General features: G+C 45.7%; 1 protein-coding gene across 2 annotated transcripts in view; it reads right to left on the bottom strand.

Annotated features, from left to right (window-relative positions):
* The window catches only part of LOC119178225 (coronin-7), a 231,415-nt gene that overhangs the window by 134,580 nt on the left and 71,055 nt on the right, over positions 1-25,780 (bottom strand). For both annotated transcript variants that reach the window (XM_075882279.1, XM_037429422.2), the window contains exons 10-13: positions 20,077-20,131; positions 19,393-19,450; positions 14,104-14,249; positions 11,370-11,465 (exon numbers count right to left, since the gene is read on the bottom strand). In XM_075882279.1, the coding sequence (XP_075738394.1) occupies positions 11,370-11,465; positions 14,104-14,249; positions 19,393-19,450; positions 20,077-20,131 (355 nt within the window). The remainder of the gene's footprint in view (positions 1-11,369; positions 11,466-14,103; positions 14,250-19,392; positions 19,451-20,076; positions 20,132-25,780) is intronic.

Below are 25,780 nucleotides of genomic sequence, written 5' to 3'. Positions count from 1 at the left end.
GAGCTGCAGAGGCAAAGCGTGAGCCACAGCCAAAACATAAACACAGCCTACCGGACTATATCGCTGCAGCTATGCTGCCCATCTACGAAAGACTGTCACAAAAGTCGCTTCTTCAGCGCTGCCTGGGAGCGAAGACGCAAAATGCATCAGAATCATTCCACTCCATTCTGTGGTCTCTGATGCCGAAGGAACAACACTCATCCTTGATCGCGGTAGAAACAGCACTGCATGAAGCAGTGCTGCGCTACAATGCCGGCTGCTGCAAAGCAACCTAAGTGATATCGGACTCCATTGGACTTCAACCAGGTCAACTGGCCATCCAGCGAGCTCGTGAAAAAGACGCTTTACGCCTAAAAAAGAATTCTAAAAGACACCAAGAGAAGATGGAGGCCAGGCGAAAGAAGAAAAGAGTGCACCAGGACACTTCTAGCTACTGTGCTGGAGCTTTTTGAAAAAAACACGTGTTTTGAACTTTCTCGGCCTGTTTTCTCAGAACGGATTTTTTTGCTAGTTGTGGTGCTGAGGAAAGCAAGAACTCGAAAACCGTTCATCAGATTTGTGTGCCGTTTTTTTTATTCTGTTCCTGAATGACCTTGCAAGGGCGTAACAAGCTCCTTTTTTTTTGAAAATTGGTGCTGTTAATTTATAATAAACAATTAATTTTTGATGTTTTGATGAATCTGGTCATTACTGGTTACATCAAATTCAAAGTTGCGTGAAAATTTTGGGGGGGGGGGGGGGGAATTATAAAAAAAACCGGCTTTGTAGCGCCCTGGGATAGCTATCAAGGAATGACCACAATGAATTTCAGCTTTCTACTATGTCCTGGGATTTCTCACGACTCTTCCTCAGGCACCCATGTGAAGCATCCAGTTAAACCTCAATAACTCTGGAACTAAGAAACACAGCTTCGTGAAACTTAGCAGTTGTGCTAGTTTTATTGTAGTGAACAACCCCTGAAAGTTTCATCCAGATATCCTAAAAAATAAAAAAGTTCGGTCTCCAGGGTAGCCTCCCCCCTTAAGTGTGATAAGGTCATTCCAAAAAGTAAAAAGAAAGTCCTAACCAGAAGGCCAGCAGTCTATCAATTCAAGAAAAAGATGAAGCAAACTCGTTGCAACTGAGAACACACTGTTTGAAATTACCTGTGCACAGTGGTTCTATGATCGCCAGAACTCGCTAAGAATGATTTTCTATTGTAATCAATAATTTCAGAGGCGTTAGCACTGCATGACATACCTACTCCTTTCTCTTCAAAGACTTTGGTTTGAGCCCTTAGGCTTGGTTTTCTAAATATTCAGAAAAGGTCTTCTAAAAAAATGAAACTGGCACAATGTGAATCGGTATGAAAGGGACGGGCCGGTGATCAATCCAAGCATAAAGAGGAGGGATGCCCTTCTTCAAGGCGGCCTTGAAACAGACAAGTCCACTAGTCAAAATATTTGCTTTCATAATTACACTTTGTGTTCACACATTTTTCACCTTAATATGGAGCCAAGGTGCGATTGGTGGGTATGAGTCCCTGCACTACTCACATGGTTGAGCCATAAATATGGCATCTCGTTAACAGGCCACATGACATGCGACAACCGACTGGCTAAGTGGGAAGAGATGATAAGACTGGTTGAGTGGCCGAATACTCTCCTCTTTCCCACAATCGGATCCGCAGTCAACAAGGAAGGGTCCCAAGACTGTGTTCGGCAGGGAAGGACATTGAAGGGTTCAGCAAGTGCTGAGGACGAATGTGGCTGCACATAGTCAAAAGTTTTGCTTTGCAGTTTTATACATAACGATGCCACTGCACAGCTTTTTCAGTGGCCCGTGAAGAGCAAGAAATCCCGCGACAGCGCCGCTGTATGTGCCTGTGCGATTTGCAAACAGACTGTGGCTCTGGAGGGAATGAGTTGGGAAGATTTGCAAGCCAGATGAATTCTTTGACCTTGAACTGCGATAATAATTATAGATAACAATTATAGATAACAATCATAGAAACACACTCTAATAAATTTTTGCATTGGCATCGCCATCCTTTTTCATATAATGTCCAAACTAATAATGTGCTCCCATGCATAGGTTCTACTTCTGGGTAAACGTCCGCGAGTGGGGGCAATGAACATGACTGTGGCAGAGATCACACGAGTAAGCCCATCTCTGCTCCTCAGAGAGCAGGTGCAATAACATCCCACTGCCTAAGACAGGCTGTCGAATGCTCAAGCAGAGAAAAAAGCATGAAGAATGCAGGGAGGGAGCGGAGGTCTCGCTCGAGCACTAACTGGGAGCTTTAATTTTGAGGGTGCCTTCGGGGTCACTGGTGCGCATATTGTTCACAACTCCATGAAACGCTCTGTGTGCTGCCAACACTGGTAAAAAATATATATATATGGCTACACCTAACAGAATCAATGCAGCACTTTCACTTGGCGTCGTGCTCAAGTTTCTAGATTGTGGTGTTGAATGGCATTGCTTTGTCGAAGGCGAAAGGGTACTAGCGGCAGACAGCCTCATTCTGATCGGCATAAAGGATTTCACTGGCGAAACAGAGGAAATAGTCGTGTTATGCACGCCAACATCAAGCCTTTTCAGTGAACAGCATCAGATTTACTTCAAGTTGAAGAGCCTGTCTAGTGAGCTTGAGGTTGTGGAGAAGCACGCACACCCATGCTTTTTTTCTCTTTTGCAGCAGCCTAGTTGTGAGGACACATCGGTCCCTTCGAGACAGAGACAATGAAGCTTCTTTCGGAGAACCATTCACCCCGCAGCTGACGTGCGCTATTCCAACCTATCTCGTCTCGCGAAAACAGGTTCTTCTCCCTCAGCGAGGGAAGAAACCCTTGCTGGGGAGAGAGAAACTGGGAGGTTGTAGAAAGAAAGGGAGATGCGCTCTACACCAGCCATCAAACGGAGACGACAGACCTCCGGATTTCCATGTGAGCCAAGGTGATCGACAACCAAAGGTGTAAGACTACCCTTTGTTTTCTTCATAGAGCGGACCATCTCTTTACACGACATTTACACATTATTGCCAACGTAGCAATGAAGTGTTATTTTGTTGACCAAGCCTGTTGCCTCATTCGCCCGAACTCATCATAGCTATGACAACTCTAGCTACAGGAAGGGGACGTTAACCGTGCACTGTATGAATGTGTGCTGCTGGAACATTAGCTAGGCTTCTGCACCAGCTGTGCATAAGGCGGACCCCCTTCAAGGTTGAAGAAGGCAACTGCTCATGTGTAGCGGGCCTCTCTGAAAGGTGCTGGCACTTTCACGCTGTGTTGCTACACTGCTACAGGCAAGGCCTTATCAGTTTTCTAGGCAACTACGCTGCAACTCGTGCTGTCGATTGCATGTATCCCATTCAGCTTCGTTGTCCCATCAAAAGCTGAATATGCCTGCCGTTCACTTGATTACATGACGGAGCTATGCCTGGGCCAGTGTATCTTGAGATAAGGCAAATCGTACTTTCAATTGTAATAGGAGTGTTCCTTTTTTTTCGTTCACTATTACATGTCATTAGGTTTCTAATGAATAAGGTCATGTGCTTCTGAACACTCGCTTGTTTATGTCTGCAACAGATGATATTCAAAGAAGATATATGCATGCGTCCTGCCTCAACTGCCTTGGGTCCTGTGGTGCAACTCAGGCAAAAGTTCGACAGTACAATGTTGTCTATAAAGAGACCACTGTACATTTCAATAATGCAGCCAACACAGATATGCGAGCTGTGCCGGCGCGTGAGCCAAGTGCCATCATATATAACGTCAACGTTGCCGGGCACATTGCCAAACTCTGCATAGAGCTCTTTCATGCAAACAATGCTCACTGCTTTGCACTCTGCAGTTGTCACACTGCAGGTTCCTCCATTAACCTCATGTGGCTTTGATAGGTCCTGTAGTGGAGCCCTTGATGTGAAATGTTCATTACGGCAAAAAAGCAGGACAGGGCCTTTTCCCCTTGCCGATGCTATTGATGGCCTTCATGGCACGCAAATTCAGTTCAAGTAGCCTTATTTTGGCGTCGGTCTTGTCAGCTACATGTGGGGACGAAAACCGCTCTTCGCGAAAGTCACAACTGCTGCACATGACGACGAGCTTCGAACACAGCTTATACACTTTCTTGGCCTTCGAGAAAGTCACGCTTTTTTCACCACACTCGGGGCAGGTAACAAGCTGAAATAGCGAGTCTATCACCGCCAGGTCAACAATGCCAAATTCTGCCCCGTTTCCCTTGCCGTCATCCTCTAGATCAACATCTAGAAGCCTGAACTTGCCTTCCGTCGCGCTTGGTGATGCGAGAGATGCCTTCAAGCTCACCGCATTCTTCGCGCATTCTGCAGACTTATGCACGAAATAAAACGCCGTGTCAATGCAGTCCTGTATATTGTTAGAAGTGCCAGATGATCCGACGACGTGATAATCCGAAGAGGTGCTGCAGCTGGGCTCTGAAGAGTGCACCATTTCAGACACGACAGGTGCCCGCGGCTGAGTGCCATCGTCAAAGTTCACCCCTTCGGCCGCATCAGGCGAACTCCGCCACATATTGTCGGCTTTCTTCTGCCGCGCGTTCCACGGCGCCTTTGTTTCTTGCCGTACGCTTGGCACGTCTTCTTCTTTAGACGAGCATCTCCAGTCATACCAGCAAAAAACGGGCAGTCGTTGCACAAGTCGCGTAACTTGAGCGGGAAGCAGATGAACACGTACGCGACAGGAGCCGGCAGCTGACAAACAACAGACGGGGGAAAAAAACGCAAGCAGCCTTGGCCGCATCAGCCAATGGGAAGCAAGAAACTGGGGGCTCGCCTGGCATGCACGCGCTCCAGCCAATGAGCGGTTGGGAAAGGGGTTTTGGAAAAGAGGCAAGCGCAGTCGTTCTATGCATTTAGCCATTCCTGAGGATGGCTAAATGCGCACAAAGAAATCAGCTTCAAATTGAGCTCAAGATAGCGATGATCAGCCGACTGCCTCGCTGGCCGCGTGCATGTGAAGTTTGAACAAATTTTACTTTTCGCAGGACATTTCGTAACTGCCATGGCGACATTATAACCAATTTTAACCCATTTACTGATCGAATTCAGCGTTCACAATTTGAGAACACGTGCGTAGAGATATAAAATTTTTAAAAATGTTATTCTGTGAAAATCGACTTTTTGGCCAATTTTTCTTATTCTAGGACCCGCGTCCCCCCTTAAAGGGGGACATGGTTCTTAGGGCTCTCTCATTTATTTTTTAACCAAGTGTGACAGAAGTTGGCATGCTTACTTAGTTTGTTCTCCGAATTCTAAAAACGTAGTTATTTTTTCTGTAGCTTCATTAATTAAATAATCAAGATAACAATTTCTATTGTTCTTACCATAATAGAAAAATAACCACCTGTCAAAAATTTATAAATAACATAGGGATTGACAGTAGAAAGCATAAGACATGCAACATAAGAAGCACTTTTTTGAATGGGTCATTATTTCTTACTTTACAGTACACTAAACTTCACAGCCCTGAATGTGGCCATTGTGTGGTCACACAAAAGACTAGTTTGAAAAACTTGCATCAAGAGAAATAAAAATCTGCTTCCTATATTGTGTGCTCCAAACATATAGCTTCATGCTGCAAAATGAAATATTCTACTATCTGTAATAGTTTCAGATATATTGCAGTAATTTTCATGCAGGGTGTACAAAAATGCCATTTTGAGAAAATGAAGAAAACAAAGAATTCTAACATTATTAACTGTAAAAATGTATGCACTTATAATTACATAGCCATTGACATATAAATGAATGCTAGAAAGCCTAAGGAGTGCAATGCTGCAAGCTGATCGAACATTAAACGAGTACTTCTCGAATTACAGCACAGTAAAGTTCATTGCATGTAACCAAATACAGAAATTTTTATAATAAAATAAAAAAATGTAGCTGCCCAATAAAAATAGGCTCCCAGCATTGTTCTTTTTGCACATTTAGCTACATTGTGCAAAAACAATTACAGCTCTAGCTGTCCTAGGTTTACTTTTACCGAACAAGCAAAAGAAAGTGGTCAGAATCTGTGCTTCGAGAATAATGCTGTTAAAACTTAATTTCACCGTTCCGAGGGAAAATTATCATGACACACATACCTTTAGTCAGTTAATATGCACCGGGAATGTAATAGTACTGATTCTTTGTACGGGCGTGTTGTTTCTTCTAGTCCTGTAGCAAGTTGTCGCCGTGTGCTCGTTTGCCGCAAGGCCACTTATCAGTTCGGTGACTGTACTAACGGCGATGTGCGACAAATGTGCGTGCATCATCAACGATCCGTCGAATAACGCGGTCGAATAACGCGGCAATGTTTTCCGGCTTGTCCAGAATAAGTTACCCGGAAGTGTCGCGAACCAAAGTTGCTCCCTCGTTCATCAATTTCGAGGCTACACAAGTGCCGAGGTGTTAGTTTCCTTTTCACGTAAGACTACCGCATTTTCGAGCGGAGATTGCGACGTTGCGAACACGTCCTTAAAAGCAGTCTACCTGTTGCCAGTAGCCTCCATTGCGAGAGCCGCGAGCATGCTCACTGTGAACGGATTGACTTTTTGTTGTTGGTCGATGCGCGGCGAACTCCACTCTGACGACCCGTTGTGCAGTTCAAAGTCCTTTCGTCAGGCGGGGGGAACCACAACATCGGCAGGTTTAGCGATAAGACTGCACTTCCGTTCCGTCACTACAAAGATTGATATCTTTGGTAGCTTCACTTCTGCTTTTTACTTGCCGTCCTCTAACTGATGAGGCTGCAAAACACAGCCGTTCTCAGTAACGTTGTCGGCAACCAGCGGGCTCGTACGTGAGTTAGGCCTACATCGGTGACTCGGCGACCGCCGTTGACCGCGTCGAGTTCGTTATCCTCGTTGTCCTGAGCCATGTCGGGGATCTTTCTGAAGTTCACAGCGAACGAACCACCGCCAAACCCGCTTCACAAATTACTGTAGCACGGAACTTCTTTACTGCCGCAAGCGGTCAGTAGCACCATGACAAAATGGCACATGTCTGTGCGCGTCACGATGGTGAAGCAGACGCTGAAAGCGCCCCTTGGCCAATCGGGTGCCTAAATTTGGTCAGGTGCCCCAAGCAGCCAATTGAATCGCGCGCTAGTGCTTCTCGATGACGCGTTTTTGCTAAAAAACTAATGAGCAAGGTGAGCCAGCGGTGGCAGGAAATTGAAGATGAAGAACGACCCTTTCTAACGAGACCAAGATGAACACGATAGCTCGTGTGTAATGGCAACAGTTTGGCGAGAAAAAAGCACAATTTTAGCGTCAATTTGCGCTCACATTCATCTCACAGGGATGTTATAAATGGATTTTGCACCAGAAATAATGACGCGAGAAGCTAGAAACTTCTCAGATAAGTGCAAAAATAGGTGCAGATTTCAAAAATGTCAGCTTGAAAAAGTCGATTTTTTGAGATTTTTGGCCTTCTAAGACCCGTGTCCCCCCTTAAGCCATGACATTATGATAATTGCATGTTCTGACACTTGATGGCAATGCATGCTTGTACTACACAATATCACTGCTATACACTCTGTGTGGGCCCTGTAACGCCTTGAAAGGCACAAGCAGCACCACTTGTGGTGTGGCGGGCGCGAAAATTTGAGAGTCGTAGCAGACAGCAGCGCCTAATTGCTTTGATAGCTATGGTGGCACAAGCGCCCGTGGCCAGCGGGTTAGTGCATGCTTCGAGCAAAATTATTTAAAGATATCGCAGGGGGACAATCTTCGCAGTGCCACCATAAATAAATAAAAAACTTCACGATTTTTTTTTTTTTTTTGCGTTAGTGAGCGCTTTGCTGCCTGTTGCCAGGAATGACTGCTAAACGCGTGTGTCAGGTGTGCGTAATGCATGAGGGCAGCTGCATAACTATCGCGGCAATCTGTCATTCTTTCGAACTTAGATTATTATCGGTGCTTGCCCACTGCCTGTGTACTTGCAAAATACTCGGAGCGTTTAGAAATATCAATGGCTCCACGGCCACTCGCCATGGAAACTGGCGTGCTCATTTGTTGCGGTGTAGTGTCACGGCCATTTTCAGCCACCGAGTTTCGCGAAGTGCTTTGTTTGAAATTGTCATGGCATCATCGTTGCTCATCATGATCATAGTCTTTACCTTGCTGCTTGCACAGCTCATGCTAAAAGCTTGAGGCGCGGGCGAGAAAGAGAACGCGAGAAGATTTAGTCCAGAGAGGACAGCGCATGCCCCGTTCAGTCTTTCAGTTCACCTTGTAGAGTGCTGACAACGATGGCACGGCCACTTCGGCCACCGTCACGTGTCTCTCATTCACTATAACCTCTTGCGTTATGTTGCTTTCCGAAACAAACACCGACATGCACATCCGTCACTATAGCAGTCGCAAAGCATCGTTTCTTGCCATGTATGGGTCTGCTATACTATACGCCCTGCATCATTTCTTCCTAACATGCAGATTGTTTAACAGTGAAAAAAAAAAGGGTTTTGAATGAACCAAATCCGAAAGATGGGATTCAATTCATTACATCCGTCGGTTAATTCTTTTGGAATTACAGAACTTTGTTTTAGACACAGGAGCGTTTGGGATGCCATATGCGATTCGCTACGTGAGACGAAACGAATTGAATTGTAAGGTTATGTAAGTGATACTTTTTCTAGAATGACATGTTTTTTCTTGTTAATTAAGCTAATTAGTTATTTAGAAAATGATCTTTCGCTAAAGATTTCGAGATTTATAAACAATATCATTTATATAACAAGGCATCGCCCATTTCATGGTGCCTTGCGAGAGTTTAATAAGGACCAATTAACCAACTGACGTACCACCTTGATCCTATCGAGTGCACATATGCTGCCGGGTGGCTACTTGTGTTTACGGCAAAATGCTACGTAATTCAGTTTGCCCCTTCACTGGTCCATCATCAACTCAGGGAAGCACAAATTGACCTCGCATTGCATACCTCAAAACCGCGAATGGCACTTGGCAAGGTAGTAATTATTAAGGTCCATTAAAACGTCCCATCACTCTTGATCTGAAATAAAATTTCTTGCATGCGCTTCTTTTCTCACCAGCTCTATGGCAGCAAGAACATCATGCAAGATTGTCACACATGCAGAGGCTGCCTCAGACCAATTCAAGCATACATCAGAAGAATGCGAGACGGCAGAAGAAATGGGAACTAAACACCTTTTACGTCCCACAGCCATGATCCACTTATTTCGCTGCCTAATAAAGCAAGAACAAGTGAAAAAACTCTGAAACTTCGTTCCCGCAAGACACGGCACATACCTGTTAGTACAATCGACTAGGCAGCAGTTCACGATTCAGATAAACTATGTGATAACGAACGTTGGGGGAGTCTTTCATTCTGCTCGGGCTGTCAACGTTTGTCTTCTCTCACGGCTGTGCGGCGGCACGCCAGTCTCAGTGCACGGAATCTATATTACATGTTGTATTCTGAAGTCTGTATAAAAGACGCATGTGTTTGTAAAGCACAAATGTTACTTTCACTGCATTTGCAAGTCAAGGAAGTCATTTCCACTGTATTTCTCAGCAGATGCATGGCTGTATGGTAGAACAAGTGCTTGCCACTGTGGGGATCTGAGGCGTGCCAACGGCATTGCATTGGCATTTCGCCATTATGTCGGTCTCCTAAATTTCTCTCAGACCATGCTCTTGTAATGGCAGCGGCGATAAATGGCACCGCGTGCTGGTTCTCATGGTGGCGATGCGCGTGGTCTCTGGCCACGATAGAGTCACGTGCATGTGCATGCCGTGGACGCTTGCTTGAACAGCACACTGTCTGCACGTGTTTTTCCTCCTTCCAATGTCCCCTCCAAACCATAGCCTGCCTTGGCATCCTTGGCAAGTGCATTTACCTAGCCTCCCTGCCTTCCCTCGTTTCTCTCTGTTTTTGTGCTAGCGCGTGTTCGGTACAGTAGGCGAAACAGCAGTGCTTAGTACTCATACCTGGTTGTACTACGCTGAGCCGCACTTCCCAGAGTCCAACGTGTACTAGACTTGCTCCAGCTTTCGTGAGCAGGCCCAGTTGTCATCGCAAGAGTGCGCAGCATAACAGCAAGAGACCTTTCTCGAGCAGCGTGCCAAAGCATTGGCAGCTGAGACTTGCTCGTGATTTCCCCTTTAGTGTACATTCGCGTGCAGTCCTTTGCTCTCCCAGTCCCAGGAGCAAATGTTGGAATGTGTTTGGGATGCTGCCAAAGCCAATAAAGTGTTCGTGTGTTGTTAGTTCAAACACCATGTTTTTGCCGTGTGGTGGCACTAAGCGCTTGGTTAGTTGAGCGAGCACAGAGCGATGTGCTATGTGTGAGCCGACAACGGTACACGCAGCCCTGTGGCTTGGTAAGCCTATACCTGCAGTAATTTGACTACGTTAAATAGCGAGGTTACCACACCATGCAAACTGCCTGCGTTTGATCCTAACTCACACCCGAAATTTTTTATGATTTAATTTATTTGCCTCTTTAATTTTTCGGTCACACACATGATTTTTCACTCGCAACGATCGAAGCCCACGCCGGCATTCTAGCGAAACAAGCTCTTTAATGCTAACGCGTAAACACCGCTCGTCATCTTGTGCTTTCTCCCACGATTCCTTGTTATGAATCCTAGTAATTATGAATTGCTACCAACTAGGCCAGCTGTATGTTCTAAACTTCAATGATTTCTTATATTACTAATTACATTCACTTCGACTGCCATACTAGCAGCATGCATTTTTCAGCTCAACAGTCTGCTTTTGGCCACCTGTAACACACTTGCGACTAGAAGAATTCGACTTGAAGGTAACGACGGCACACCAAGCAAAAGATGGTTGCCCATAACTAAATGGCTTCAGACAAAATATATGATTTGTGGTCCCACAACATCGTCTCTCTGCCCCTTTCCACAAAACCTTACGTTGCCTCCACATAGAGCCTCCCAAGGATGATATTGAGAAACAAGGGGCAACAGTCAAGCTAAGGCAGACTGCTAGACTCTACCGGTGCCCGGCGAGTATGCACAGCTAACATTTTGAAACACTACTCATATAGCATTCAATGACATTGCCCACCACATCACAGTAGCGCGTTTTGCACTGAACACCAGAGCCCCTTTGCTTCCCTACCACTTGAGATCGGGCATTGCCTTCTGTCTGAGTGCCATTAGAGGCAAATGAATGATGTTAAACAGAGAAGGCGATGCAGTGTTTTGCTGCACAGCGCTGAACCGCAATGCAGGCTGAGTGCTATATAACACCAGGTGACAGCCAAGATAGCCCGGACGCTCGCTGAACCCGACACAGGTGTGGTTTGTACTCCTGTGAGGAAGGGCGCCAGCCCAATGTATAAAGGATGGGCAGTGTAGTGAGAAATACAGCCTACCTTGCAGGTGATCTTAGCCAGCCAGTCAGGCACAGTTGTAGCTGGAGATGGAGCCTGCGTGTCCGGAAAGACATCTGCATGGAAGTCCCTGTAGGTCTAAAAGGAAAGAGATAGGATTCATTAGCACAACAGAATAAGCCAAGAAGAATGTCACTTTATGATCGTCTCGTGCAACACAGTGTGATAGCGCCTTTTTTAAAACTTTTTTCGCTTCGTACACACCATATTTTTACCGTGACCGTGCCGGAAGGGTTCGTTGTAAAAGTAGGAGGCTTTCAACAATGTTCGCTGTATATGGACTTAGTTTCAAAGGGTAGCATAGAAAAATCGTAAATGCACCGAAATATGGCCATTATAACCAATAGATCCTTATATCTGGGAACGTTATGAGTGGCTTGGACTGTATACCGAATTGAGAGAGTCAATGAATTTACTTCATTGTGCCCATGATCGCATTTCATTCGGTCATCAGCCATTGAGGTGCAATAATAGGGCAATAACGTAAATCATAACGTTTGTGAAATAGGAAGGCATTCACTATACCATCATTTATCATTCTTCGGAGATTTAAGAAGCGTGGTGCCTGCTACACACATGCAAAAAATTTTGGGCAATTTTATTATGCTGAGGCTGATGACAAAGAATTCTGCCTTAACCTTTGGTAATGGGTTGGACGACTCACTCGTCACGCAATTCGCATTGTGTGATGCTTAATTGTTTCTTTTGTATTCTAAACAAAGTTATTACTCATATTAACGTGATTCCTTTCCCGACATGAAGCCTACTGAGGGTCAGTTTGCAATGGAGTTTGCGACCGGCAACGGCGGGGCGGACAACTACTGCACCAAAAATGACTTGTTGCGACCTCATAACATGCTGTAAAGAGGTCACTGAGTGATGTCAAAATGCAATACGAAGTTTCAGGATTTGCACAGATCCTCTGTTCAGAGTGGAATGACAGCTGAACAGATGTTCCTTAAGTATCATTCGATGCACGATGCAATGTTCAGAAGCATGTATTTATCGACAGACTATCACGACATGGGGACTTCATCATCAACACAAAAGCATGCCAATGCCCTGAACATTTGAGCTGCGAGTGAAGCCCTAGCTTGCGTTTCTTAGAAAACGTGATGTGCAGAGCATATGTCCAGCAAGGAAGCTTAAAGGACCGGCAACTGCACAGAACGTGAAATGAGATGACTACACTGATGAAAAGATTGTCCCTCATAGTGACTCAAACCAACCCTATTTTTCTCGTGACAAGTGGAGTAGTATTTTTATTTCTTCATTGAAAACCTTGAATATAGCCTGTGGCGCCACCTAATGGCAGAAACTTCAATTATCCGAGCTGCTCTGCCACGTGACCATGAACTAGTGTACGTGGTCGACAATTTACTTGTTAGTATTGAAATATTGTTTGCTTATTTATAGTTAAAGATATTGCTACATAAAAATGTACTTATAGACCTGCGTTAGTGGTGCGCAATAAAGTGGTGCTGCCTTCGCATGGCATAATGATCCAGTGTTTGTCATCGTGTTTTGAGCAACTTTTCTATGTGCTCATGGAACCGTGCAAGCTCTTTCCAGGTCCCCAACATTTCGGAGTGGCGTGGTTTTTTACCTACACTTTGTCTCAGAAATGACGCGCAGTGATGTTTTCGGTGACTTGACTTGGCTCGTGTGCCGAGAGAGTAATGACGATGGGACAAGCCATCCACGACATAGGCGCATCAACCTTGGGCGCAGGTGCACGCAACACGGCACAAACACAAGGAAGCTGTATAAAGCCACATCGTTTTATTGTAACAGCTTGTTGTTATTTTGAAAAGTAGTTCTAAAGTTCAGAATAAACGTGGCTAAGCATAGTTACAGAAACCCCTCCAAAATCAAAACAATGACAGCTTGCACAAGTCACTAGAAGGGATACCGGCATCGCTATCAAATCTCAGCATTGATGGACAAAAAAGTATGTCAATGTTCAGACCCATTCAAATCGAAAAATACTGCTTATAAAATAACTACGTGCTTTTGGGAGTAACTACTACAGCAGCGAACACTGCGAAGGGTAAGCTTCCGGTCACGCCGGAAAAAAACTGTGTCAACAAAATCAGTTGCCGGTCCCTTTAGTTTTCTTAAATGTAAAGGATCCTTTGCCTCAGCAATGTTTTCCTGGCATGGTCCACAAGATTTCCTGCACCGATCGCAAATCGGCATGTTGAAAGTATAAAATCTTGCAGGTGCCTCAACAAGCACAAGAACGATGTCGCCAAGGGCTAGACACTTGCCAAGAAGATGGATGACCAGGGATAATGCGTGTATCGTGACAGTGAACGAAAATTTGACATTTTAGAACAACAGAGAGCTGAGCTAGTCTGTACATGTACATTCTAAAAAAAAAAATGGACACAAAGGTCATGACACCACAACACTCATTAGAGAGACTGAGAACTCCGTCTTGTTTCCGTGTTTGCATGCCCCGTTTCTTTTAGAATGAAGAATTTGACAATGAGGCTCAACAGCGTATTACCATTAGTTCAGTCAAGCAACACAACAGATCATCTGGAGCATTAATCCACGCGTACTCCCGAACACTGGATCGAATCATGCTTTTACCACTACTTAAACCAGCTCTCACTCCACTGTGACTGAGGGATCTGCACGAATTCCAAAACATCATTTGGTCAGTGGCCTGTTCCCAGAGTGTATTGGTAGTGCCCTTGAAATGGCTCACCTTGCGGGGCACCTGGTAGGAGATGGGCACAATGCAGTCTTGGCCAAGAACGAGCACTCTGTTCACTTCGCCATCCATCACCTTCAGGGCGCGCTTGGGCACCAGGCCCACTCCTTTAGTCTGCACTTCACCCATGTACTTGGATGCTGCAAGGCCAGCCACCACTGCTCAACAACTCATCTGCAAACCTCAAGACTGAACAAAGCTTCTACAGCACCATTCAGTTGGTCAGATCAGTTCCAGCATTGAAGCAACATAGCAGCCAGCACCCATAGAATATCCCCATGTCTCTATGAATAAATTAGTACATTATGGTGCTTGCACATTGCCCTCTTTGAAATGTAACTGCCATGGCTGACAAGGCTGCCCACATATTCAATTTTAAAAACGAGACAGCCTACCAGCCAAGGTACTATAGCCAATGAGATTAAACAAATTATATAGTATAATAATTGATGAGGTTTAGTATCCCGAAATCACGAAGTGGGGGGCTCTGTAAATTTCTACCACCAGGGGTAATTAAACACGCACCTATTTTTATGTACATGGGCCTCAAGTGCCTCCAACAAAAATCTGGCCACCGATGTTGGGATTCCATCCCACGACCTGCAGGTCAGCAGTTCATCACCACAACCACAAACCAGTGGTGGATGTTTGAACAAATTAATGGGTAGAATGCAATGATAGTGTGCAGTACTTCAACAGTGCCAATGCATTTCATTGTGGTGCATTCCTTTCTATCCTCAACAGTAGGCTTGTTCAAATAATGAATTTTAGGTTCGAGACAAGTCAAAGCGAATTCAAATAGTAGACATATTGCATATTATGAAGAAAAATGGGCACAGTTATCATGACCTAACTAACCTGTACAATATCTTTAAAAAATTGAAACAAGGCCTACGCTAATGCTATTGTTTCGCATCCAAGAAAGTGGAAAAAAAAACTTTGAATACTATCCAAATTTCACTTCCAAATAGCCTGTAAAATATCACACTTGTTAAAATTAGCTATACCTTTAGCATATAAGTTTGTATAACAGGCTTTTAAACTTGACTGATATGTAGGGTTTAACCTCCCAAAACCACCATATGATAATGAGAGACACCGCAGTGGAGGGCTCCGGAAATTTCGACCACCTGGGGTTCTTTATGGTGCATTCAGACGACGGACCGAATCCGGATTTGTCGTGGACGCGGACAGCTAATCCGCGGATGGTCCGCCTGCAGGCGCATCCACACGACGGACGGTGTCCTAGGGGAAAACAGCCGGATTACCCTCGACAGCAGATTCGGCGCTCACCTGCGCCCGCTGGCAGCAGACCGGTTTGAGAGTATTCAACATGGATGCCCGCAAGAAGCGAAGCTTGGCTGCGATGTCTGTCGTGTTGTGACAAATGAACGAGTAGTGTTATTATTTCAGGAGAAAAGGGAGTTGCTAGCAGGATATTATTTCAACTACATTATTCCCCACTTGTAGAACTTCTAAACGTGTCTCCCGCCTTTTTTTTTAGAAGCGGCACGTCGCCGGTTGCAAAAGTTGGAATATTTCACCACCATGACGGCTAAGAATCTCGCGTGTTAAGCGACGGCGGCGACATTTCCCGAACCACCAAAAGTGCTTTCTGCATATTTAATCACCTGAGAACAAAGTCTCCGGAAACTAAGTAAACAATGCTCAAGCGTAGATGATGCCGACCAGTCATGCAGCTGTCCGCGAGCCATGGAGGACATGCCGCGAGCAGACGAAAAGTGTACTGGTTGCCACCGATCCCAAGCTATTCCGCTGAAGTACCGGCTCTCCCCCGCCAGAATCCCGATGTGAGAAACAGGTTGGGTTCATCCGTCCGCGAGCCGCGCGGACGAGTCGCGGACGAGGGGAATCGCTGATGTGAGGTCACGTGACGCGCCGTCCGTCCCGCCACATCGGGATTCGATCCGTCGTCTGAATGCACCATTAACGTGCACCCACATCTGAGCACGCGGGCCTACAACATTTCCGCCTCCATCGGAAATGCAGCCGCCGCAGCCGGGATTCGAACCCGCGACCTTCGGGTCAGCAGCCGAGTACCTTAGCCACTAGACCACCGCGGCGGGACAGGCTTTTAAACTTGAATGAATCGATGCGAGGGTAATATCCTCATTTAACATTGAAGTGAGACTTTGAGGCAGTGCAGATTTCCCCTGAATAAGTGTTCTCACGGTTTAGCACCACTTTACTGCAGTAAAATCAGCTTTACAAGGTGTCACATGCAGATTAACATGCATCTATTCGTTGGCTTCGAATCATTCCGAATTTTCCATAACTTAAATTCTATTCGAAGTGAATTCAAATACTGCATTATTCATTTGGATATTCAAATATTTGCACAAGCCTACTAAACAGGCAGCAACCTGTTTTTTGCATTGGCATTTTACGAGTGAGCACAGGCAAAAACACAGCTAGATACCTTGTCAATTTTCATTCTTGCTCATTGCATTCTCCTCGCAAGGAGCAACTTCCCAAAATGCTCTCTACAGGTTCGTTTGTCTACACCGTCTCTTTACGTGAGACAAATGGGGCGTTCTTCAAATGACTGCTAAGAGAGCAGCGATATAATCACTTCCCACGAAAAGAGGGAGCTTGATCATTGTAAGCGGTGAGGGTGCATACCAAGTATTTGGTACCCCTTGGTTCCGGAGGCCAGAGATTTGTGAGGCCATGTTCATACATAGGGAGGCAGATAGGTGCATAAGCATTTCTCCTTACAAAAAAACTTCTTGGAAAGGGTGCATGCACAATGCATGAGTAGCTTGCACTGATGGCACAATGCTGACATTACCATCAACTTGGATTTTTTTGTTGCTTTTCACTTTATATTTCACATGTCCAGAGCAAAATTTTCAGCTGAGGCCAAGCAATCATTCTGTGTACATCTTTCTCTGTCCTTGTTTTGTTCTGCTATATTATGTAGGTTCAAATTTCAGCTTTAGTTGTATAATTTCCTGCGCTTATATTGGTATTCATTTTTGCTTTTCGGGAAACTTCACGGTTTAATCCCACACATATTCTACCACGCTTGCAGGGTGCCAGAAATATTTCTAGACCATATCTGTTGCCCACGTACTCAGGTTTTATGCAATCCTGGGTACATACAGTATGCATACGGCACACAATATCGTATGTAGTGTGAATACCATATGCACAAACAATAAACAAAAAAGTTTGATTCTAAATCCACAAATAAGACTTCAAAAATTTAAGTGTAAATCCAGTAAGAACGAAAGTACACGTGAGGTAGATCAGCATCACATAAAACTGTTACCCACTCAAGTAAACTGCATTCTACGAACAGCTTTGGCAATGGGCCTTCTGCGCTGCTAGTATAGGGGTAGGTTATTATGTACTGAGGGTAGAATGATGACTACGGTATATAATGTACAAAGGGACATAAAGTCGAACCCGTTTATAACGAACTCGAAAGTGCCACAATAAATGGTCGTTATATCAGTAGTTCGTTGTATATGGGCCCACCCATAAAAACATTCACTTAGCGGCCAGGCCAGGTTTGGCCACTAAGTGCCTCAGCTGACAAGTTAGGCCTTCTCGCGTGTTAAACGATGCCCATTTGCTCACAAGCAAATTCAACCATGTTCGTTATGAACTAGCGGTATTTCACTGAGGCACTGTACCAACATGTCGAACCAACCACCCTGGCTAGTTGCGTGCAGCACATCGGTTCGGCTCTTTCCATCGCATGCTAGTTCACTTCCAGTCCAATGTATGCGTGTGTGTGCTTTCTTCGCGCATGCTTCACTCTGGATCGTGCTCGAGTGCGGCGGGTAGCCTGTTCATTTAAACGCAACGAACAATTTTGCAAGCAAACACAAGTGGCCTCGCATGATGTAGCGGCAGTGAACTTGCGAACAGCAGCGTGACGCACTTGTACTACCGTGCCTTCGCCGAGCAGCTTTCTGCAGAGGGCTTTAATAACACTGCCTGCAATGAGTCCAATGGCATGTTCACCACCACTGACCACCTCGCCATTACTCTTTTCTGATGCTTGTTCATAAGCGCGTTGCCACAACTGCGTAGAAGTTGCTATTATTACTAACCGACCGGTCCCTGCTATTACCAAAAAGTAGAAAATCTTTTGAGGCACATTGGTGTCGGAGAGTTGGGCGTTGCAGTGAACTTTTATGTGACAAGAGTTATTGCTTCTAGCATTTATGGCTTCTTGCGTTCGAAGGCATTATCGGTTAATCGTCGGTGGTCGTAGATGCCGAAAATGCCATCAAAAAAGTTTGCCGTGCGAAAACTGACTGCAAATTTTCATGTTGCCTCCTTTTTTTTTTTTTTCTCTCTCTTTTTCCCACTTCCATTCGGCCAGTGGAAAAAAAAACATCTGGAAAGTAAGTGACTTTGCTCGCAACATTCGAAATTTGCGTACGGTGCTCGCCGTGGTTTATGATATCTTTGTCGAAAGTAAACTGCACCGGGGCCCAAGCGAGCGCGTGCCTATCCCATGCTTTATAATTTATACTGTTTTATCATCATGCTTTAGAAAGCCTGCTCTAACGTTGTTTTTTTTCCCTTTGTGTGCGCCATATTTTTACCGGAAGTTGTAAAAGTAGGAGGCTTTGAAAAATGTTCACTGTATCTGGACTCTGTTTAAAAAGGTAGCATAGGAAATTCAAAATTGCACCGAAATATAGTTGTTATAACCAATAGATCGTTATATCTGGCATTGTTATAAGTGGGTTGGGCTGCATTTCTAAAAGTCTATTTTTTTTCTGATGTGCATAACCATTTGGTTGCTTGTTCTGAGCATGTATCACTGAACAAGCATGGGTGACAACCAGTAGTTCATCACTGATTAACATCTTGTTTCAGCTCTTTACCGTTTGTCATGTCTACAGATTCCAGGCAATGAACAACAGAGTCTAGAATTCAACATAAAGTGTACAAGGTGATTTTGGCCAAGCAACACATCGCACACAGGACCTATTTTATCTCATATTGCGTCACTCGTAGCTGTCGGGTAAATTTTCATGCATATGTGGTCTCTGGGCTTCAATTCACAAACACACTAACGAGTGAAGAACAAAAGTGCAGCTTTGTACTCAACACAGCAGAGAACTAACAGGCATACTGATGTCCATTGCCTACCTCTTACTTGTGTGTTAGTCTATTTGGAGCTAAAGTTTTCTAGCAAGCAAGCTCAAAGATTGATAACGCTCATCTGATAATGCTCATCGCTACCAAAATGAGGCCACATATGCAAGCCAAAGATTTCCAAAGGAATAGCCTCACCTTCGCTCAGAAAGGGCTCTTTGAATGTGACCTCCCAAAAGTTGACTGTGGTGTCACCCTGTGAGAAATGCTTATGGTAAGTACCTAAAGCCTCCTTCCTCCAACATTAACAAGCCAACACACGCATGAAAAAATTGAATGTTCCAGCTGGTTCACATGTGTGTGTTTGTGCAGCCTCCCCACCCCCCTATTAGAAGTTATTCACACAAAGGATGCGATTATGGATAAATTAAAATAGCTCCACATTCAGCACTCAGATAACAGGGTGTCATTTGATGTCTTTGCAACGACTAAAGGGCCATGGGATTGTACGATGTACGGGACACACAATACATCGGCTTGGCTCGTGATTTGGTCCATCAGGCAAATACAGCTCAACAATGCTTCTTTAATACTTCTGCTTAAAAGTGAACCTGCACTTGAATATACGAGAAATAAGGTCTAAGCATGCAGAGTTTGTTGTCACATGCAAAGGACGTGAGTGAAACAAAAAATTTTACTTGGAGAAGTTTTATCTGTGCAGCCATGATCATGCTTTAACATCATTACACACTCATTCAAAGCCTTACACAGCTGCTATGGCTTGCACTAAACTTGAACTTTGCACGTATGATTGCACGAAATTCGCTTCTAGGTATAACCAGTGAAAAATTATAAGATTATTTGGAGTAAAGAAGCAGGTACCTTAGCAGCCAGGAACAGCATGTTGGTGTCGGGGTCATACAGTGGTATGTAAACTCTAGAAGAGGAAAAAAGTTAGGTGCACTATAAATGCAAGCCCAAGCAATGTGCCATTAGAAAGACACTACATGCCTGTGTTGTGAGCAAAAATAATATTACAGGTGTCCTAAAGTAACCTGCAGGCTGAACACACTGCAGTAATTGAAATTCAACCACAGAGTGCCACATAATGGCTTGCATGCATTTATTGGCATGGTCTTGGCAAAGTTATTATTACTGACAAGAGTAGCACAATAAAAGCTTGTCCTGGCATGAGCAACCAGCGTTAGTACTACCTATGCTACTTGCACGCAGTGCCTGTGATGAGGACAAGCAAAGAAAGCTTTGTTGTAGCAAACTACAGACAATTTTCAGGCACCTCAAGAGGGCCATCATTCATTTTCTTGGTGTGCACTATCACCGCTCTTCATATAACGGAGCCAGACAACACGAATAAAATCTTTTACTTTGATTTTAATGTCATCCAGCACTTGCAAACCAGCCCCACTGCAATGGATACACTGGGTTTGCAAAGTATGCGTCTTCTATGTAGCCTAAAGCAGTCTCTGGACGACAATTGACTCATTTATGTGAACTACGTGTGGTTGACAGCAAACGGGCAGCTGTTGCTGGTATGTCCCGAGTTGCCGTTTTCCCATGAAGTCAGACCCCTCTTGACACCTGTAACTGCTAGTCTCCATATTGAAACTAAGATCACTCTTTCAAAGCATTCAAATATATTTAATGCATTACCAAGCACCAAGACACTTTTAAGGATTCTCGACACCTGCATTTTTATTTAGATTAGCAATCTGAAATTATTTAAAATTTGTGCCAGTACTTCTTTAACTCTTTTGTTACCGCACAAAAATTGTTAAAATTGACATGTATCGGGAAGATAACTTTTTTTCAGTTAAAAAAGTACTTCAGCACGCATTGCAGCATACCAAATTTTTCACAATGCAATCCTCTTTCCAAAAAGTATATATTATAGAGCAACGGAAATGTTATAAAAAACTATGAACCATCTTTCCGAAGGAAACCCTGGATGCGAAGCAGCAGCTGTGCGCACGGCGTTGACTCTGTGGAAACGGGCGTCGACGCGGGTACTGGAAGAACCGTTTGAAACGAAACTGTGTGTAGCATTTACTCTAGTAAACGTTTGAAATGCAAATACACGGGTGGGAGACGCGTTCAAGACGCTTGTGCTGGCTTCCTTGGCTCGCATCTCGGTGTTACCCGCACGCCATCTGTATCCTCAAACGCGATCGGTGTTCTTGACTCGCATCTTGTCAGTCTTCCACTGCCAACGCTTGTGTTCGGCTTTCCTGACTCGGGCTTCGTCGGTGGCGACGTAGCTATTCGCTAACACGTTAGGCTTTGCTAACCCTTGCAACGCTGGCAGCAGCTTGGAAAGGTACACGCACACTAGCGAGAAGCATGCCGCGACAGCGTTTCGCCCATCGGCGCGATCACGCGGCAAACAGCAGCGCCCTGTCCACACTGTTGGCTTCGCACGTGCCTCCACCAGCTCGCGGTTTCTTCTCGTCGACAGACGGACAGAGGTGGTGCGGGTGAGATGATGCCCACATGAGGAGTGGGCTCGAGCGTTGCGAGCAGTGGAGAGAATGAAGCGAGAGAGACGTCACCGTGCAATGCTAGGAGGGTGTGAGCTACTAGGCATGCTTTAGCACCTGCAGTGAGGCGAGCAGTGCGGACAAAAGGACAGCGTTACACAGGCTACTCAAAGAGCTGCTTCGCATCTAAGGTATAGAAAGTAATTTTTGGTTGCCAGGTTATAAACTCCTAACAACACCTCTGTACTGATAGCTGGCATAAATTTCTGGCAATTATTACTGCTTAACACAGATTGAGAAGCTGACACCTGTAGGAATTGAGGCTAACCCAACGCTGTTGTGCGGGCTTGGCCACCTATTTCTGCCATTCTCATGTCCTGGCATGACTCTCCCCTCCTCCGTGGTCGATCGTGCTGGGGAAGCAGAAGTGACCTTAATCCCTCTCACCCGGTAGTGAAGTCGACTGTGGCGCCACGCGCAGTCTCTCGGGACGTTACGCGCGAGTGTCGGGAGTGAGTCTAATCTTTCCGGGACAACTGAGGATGAGCACGCATTTTTTTTCCCGTCTGTCGGCTCCTATTGTTTGGGGCTCGTCGGACTTTGCCAATGGCGCCTGGCACCCGCAGTGAACGCTCACTTTTTGTTGCCCCTTTCGAATGCTAGGCCGAAGGGCGGTGCGGTGTCTGAGCGTGGTCGTACTACGCCGAACCGTATCTCTCGAAGCCAACGTGAGCAGAGTTTTGCCCTCGCTCGAGTGACCGGGCCCTGTTGTCGCTGTGTCCCCGTGAATCACTTTTGCCCACAGAGACGTGCTGCGGTACCCTGTGTAGTACTTTTCGCCTGTGACGTGGATAAGCCCATTTGCTCTCCCGCCGCCCCTTTTGCAACGGGCACTGTACTGCGTTTTTTGGTGTTGCCGCAGGCAATAAAGTGTTGCAACCTTGAGCAGTACTGTGTTCTCACCACGGTGTCGTTTAAACATGCCCTGCGGCTCGCTAAGACTGGATTCATACTAGTGGCCGTACTCCTTTGGGATACGTGTACACTACACACCTTAATTTAATATTTGTCTTACAAAGGTTCTTTTGATTACAGAACTTTGATGTTGTTATAGCATAATCACGAGGGGGACACACTTTTGCTAAGTTTGCCAGCCAAGTTCATTTTCCTAACACATTAGTTCACGGAAAGGTTGTGGGGTTCTGTTATGTCGCCGCAGCCTACTGGCCACAGCACGAAAGGAACAAACGTTTACACGCTTCGAGAACAGGCAAAGGAATGACGTTTATTATCTGCAGCAGTGTTAATAAAAGATAGTGGTGGGGGGGGAGGAAGGAAACAGAAGAGAATTTCACACGTGCCCAGTGGACAGCCAGTCTGTGACACAGCTACCGATACAACAGGTTCTGAGGTGCGTCCGCGATCATTTCGCGGGCATTTCCATCGTACGGCCGCTCCCTGTCCTCCTCCCATGTTTTGGTGATGGTGCGTGGCCACAGATGATGCCACGCGCAGCACGTGTGCTTCTCCTGTGTTCCGAGTGCTACAGGACCCATAAGGAGAACATCAGTGAGTCGCACTTTTACAACAACAGTACTGGCAACAGCCTCCTATTCGAGGCAAGCGCTGGTACTGATGACTGCTATTCGCGCTCTTGAGTACCGCAGAAAGTTCGATGATGTTGTCAACAGCCTTTCCACAGCCTTCGATACGGAGACCAAGATGCAAGGACACCTCATTCTTTGCTACAAGAGACTTCCCACTGCTCCGGTGGAGGGTGCAACCTTCCCACAAGCGCTAGAGTTTCTCGATGCAGATGACAACATTGACGATGAGGGGGCACGAGGGTTGGTGGATTCGTAGGGAGCACGCAAAATATTCGTATCATTCTGAATTCGTATGAACCAAATCAAGTTAAAGCTGATCATACAGATGAACAAGAAATTAATAGGGGTCAGCTATTTTGGTGAAAAAGTACATGTTTTTCTGAACTTCTCTGCCTTCAATGTCTCTCAAGAAAGCCACCTGAAAGGAACAAAATCGGGCCGCTGTTCCCTCAGTCATGCTGCTGCCGCTTAAGGCGCACTCACACTTCGCCTTAAAGGGACACTAAAGTCAAATAACAATTTATCTCAGAGTGAAAGCGCAATGCATGACAACATCTAAAACGACAATACTATCAACAGCAGCGCCCTACTTAAAGGGAAACAGGTAAATTCAGAGGAATATTTATGTCGCAGTAGGACATTCTCAAAATGATCCGGATGACATCAGACAAACTGCTTACATTTAATCACTAGTAATCGATCTAGCTAGACTAAAAGAACCTTTCGTGCATCAAGAGAAGTAATCAAATGCTGCTTGTTCGTTTCTGTTTGATTCATGGAAAAATGAACTGCCAGACGTTACTATGGGGCATAGCGCAAGAGGTTCAAATATTCAATTTCACCTGGTTAAATATGTGGGATCTGAAAATGGAGAGCACCACGCCCTTGGATTAAACGAACACAGCAGACGCGGTCGGTCCAAACCAAACCAAACATTTATTTAACTCCTTGTAGAACGACGATATCGTCAGCCAAATCATTATAACATCAATTGTGATCAATACGCGAAAACAGCCTTACACAAAATTACACCACACTCAACAACATAACCAACACAATAACATACCCAAGGCGGCGTGACCAACGCTTGACTTGCCACAAGGGCCCACTGTGCGCAACCCGCGGTGCCGTGCATTGGGCACCCACGCTAGAGACAACCATTCGCGACAACCACCACCAGCCAAAGAGACTCGCTTAGCTCTCTCGTGCCGCCACCAAGGCTTGTTGCTAAGGTTCACCGCCGGCACTACCAATCTAACCATGATGTGTGTGGTGATCAACGCTCGTGAACACAACGCCACCTACAGCTCAATAGTTGTGACCCCCGAAATACGGCTTCTGCATGAGAAACATGCGCAACACGGCACGAACAACTTTACAGGAGGTGTCAGCACCCCCACAAATTGCACAGGTCGTGCCGTCTAGTGGGGCCCAGTTGAATCAAGCATGCCTGCAATTTTGAAGGCCATGGCTTAAAATTATTAAATAGCCGTTGTTGCCGCTGTGGCTCTCGCGCATTAAAGCCGGGCAACATTGTGCACGGCAACAATGACATCAGACGTTCCGTTGAGGCAGGTAATTTGAAGCACATTAGCCTGTTACGCCTGATAGTCCAGACCGAACGTCATTGCCTCTGCAAAGACAATCTGTGTCAAAGTCCACGAGCGAGCCCACCTGACGCCACTATCTCAACGACGTCACCTAACCCGCCGCGCCAATGTGTGTTACACAATGCACGGCGAGCTCCCTCAACCCGCGAACCCGATAGTAGTTCGACGATGCAAGCGGTGCCATCCAGTCTGGCAAGTCTTATGCAATGCATGGCAACATCACTCTTCCCTGGGTGCAACCCAGCGCAGTGGCTCCAGATTTGAGGATCATGACGTAACCCAGCGGCGGGTCCCCATTGGAGGATTCTGACGCGACCCGGCGGCAGTTTTCATTGGACATTGATGACGTAAACGATCACCTGGGACCTACAAAGAACAACGCAGCGCTTCGCCAAGCGGCCAGCCTATGGGTTAGAAAGAAGCCGACGTATGCGTCAGAGAGAAGACATCTCGGCTCTTCGGGTCATAAGCTGTCAGCCCCAGTGCCGAATATGTTAACGCCTCTATTTCTATGCTGTAAATCAACCTTGCCTTAAGTCACCTTCGTCTTGTTCACTCGTATATCAGCTCTGCGCAGAAGCAGTCGCGAGCTGAGAAACACACGCTACCAAACGACTGGTGACCTTGGCGGCCCGTGACCACAGCGCACTTCGTAACAGTGTCGGCGGCGGGCAGTGCGATTTGTAACAGTGGTGGCAGCGGCGAGTTTCGTAGCAGTGGCGCCTTCGGGACCCTGTTGGGGTCGCGCCTCGTAACAAGCCCGATGGGGAACATTAAAATGCGATTTTATTTCAAAATAAGCACTTCCTTGGCACAAAAGTAACACTACGAGGTTTCTGCACTGCTAATTCAAAAATCAAAGTTGAATTAATAG

The sequence above is a fragment of the Rhipicephalus microplus genome, chromosome 2 (assembly GCF_043290135.1).
Source record: "Rhipicephalus microplus isolate Deutch F79 chromosome 2, USDA_Rmic, whole genome shotgun sequence".
Lineage (NCBI taxonomy): Eukaryota > Metazoa > Arthropoda > Arachnida > Ixodida > Ixodidae > Rhipicephalus > Rhipicephalus microplus.
The sequence above is the reverse complement of the archived record's forward strand: the minus strand, read 5'-3'. Positions and strand labels throughout refer to the sequence as shown.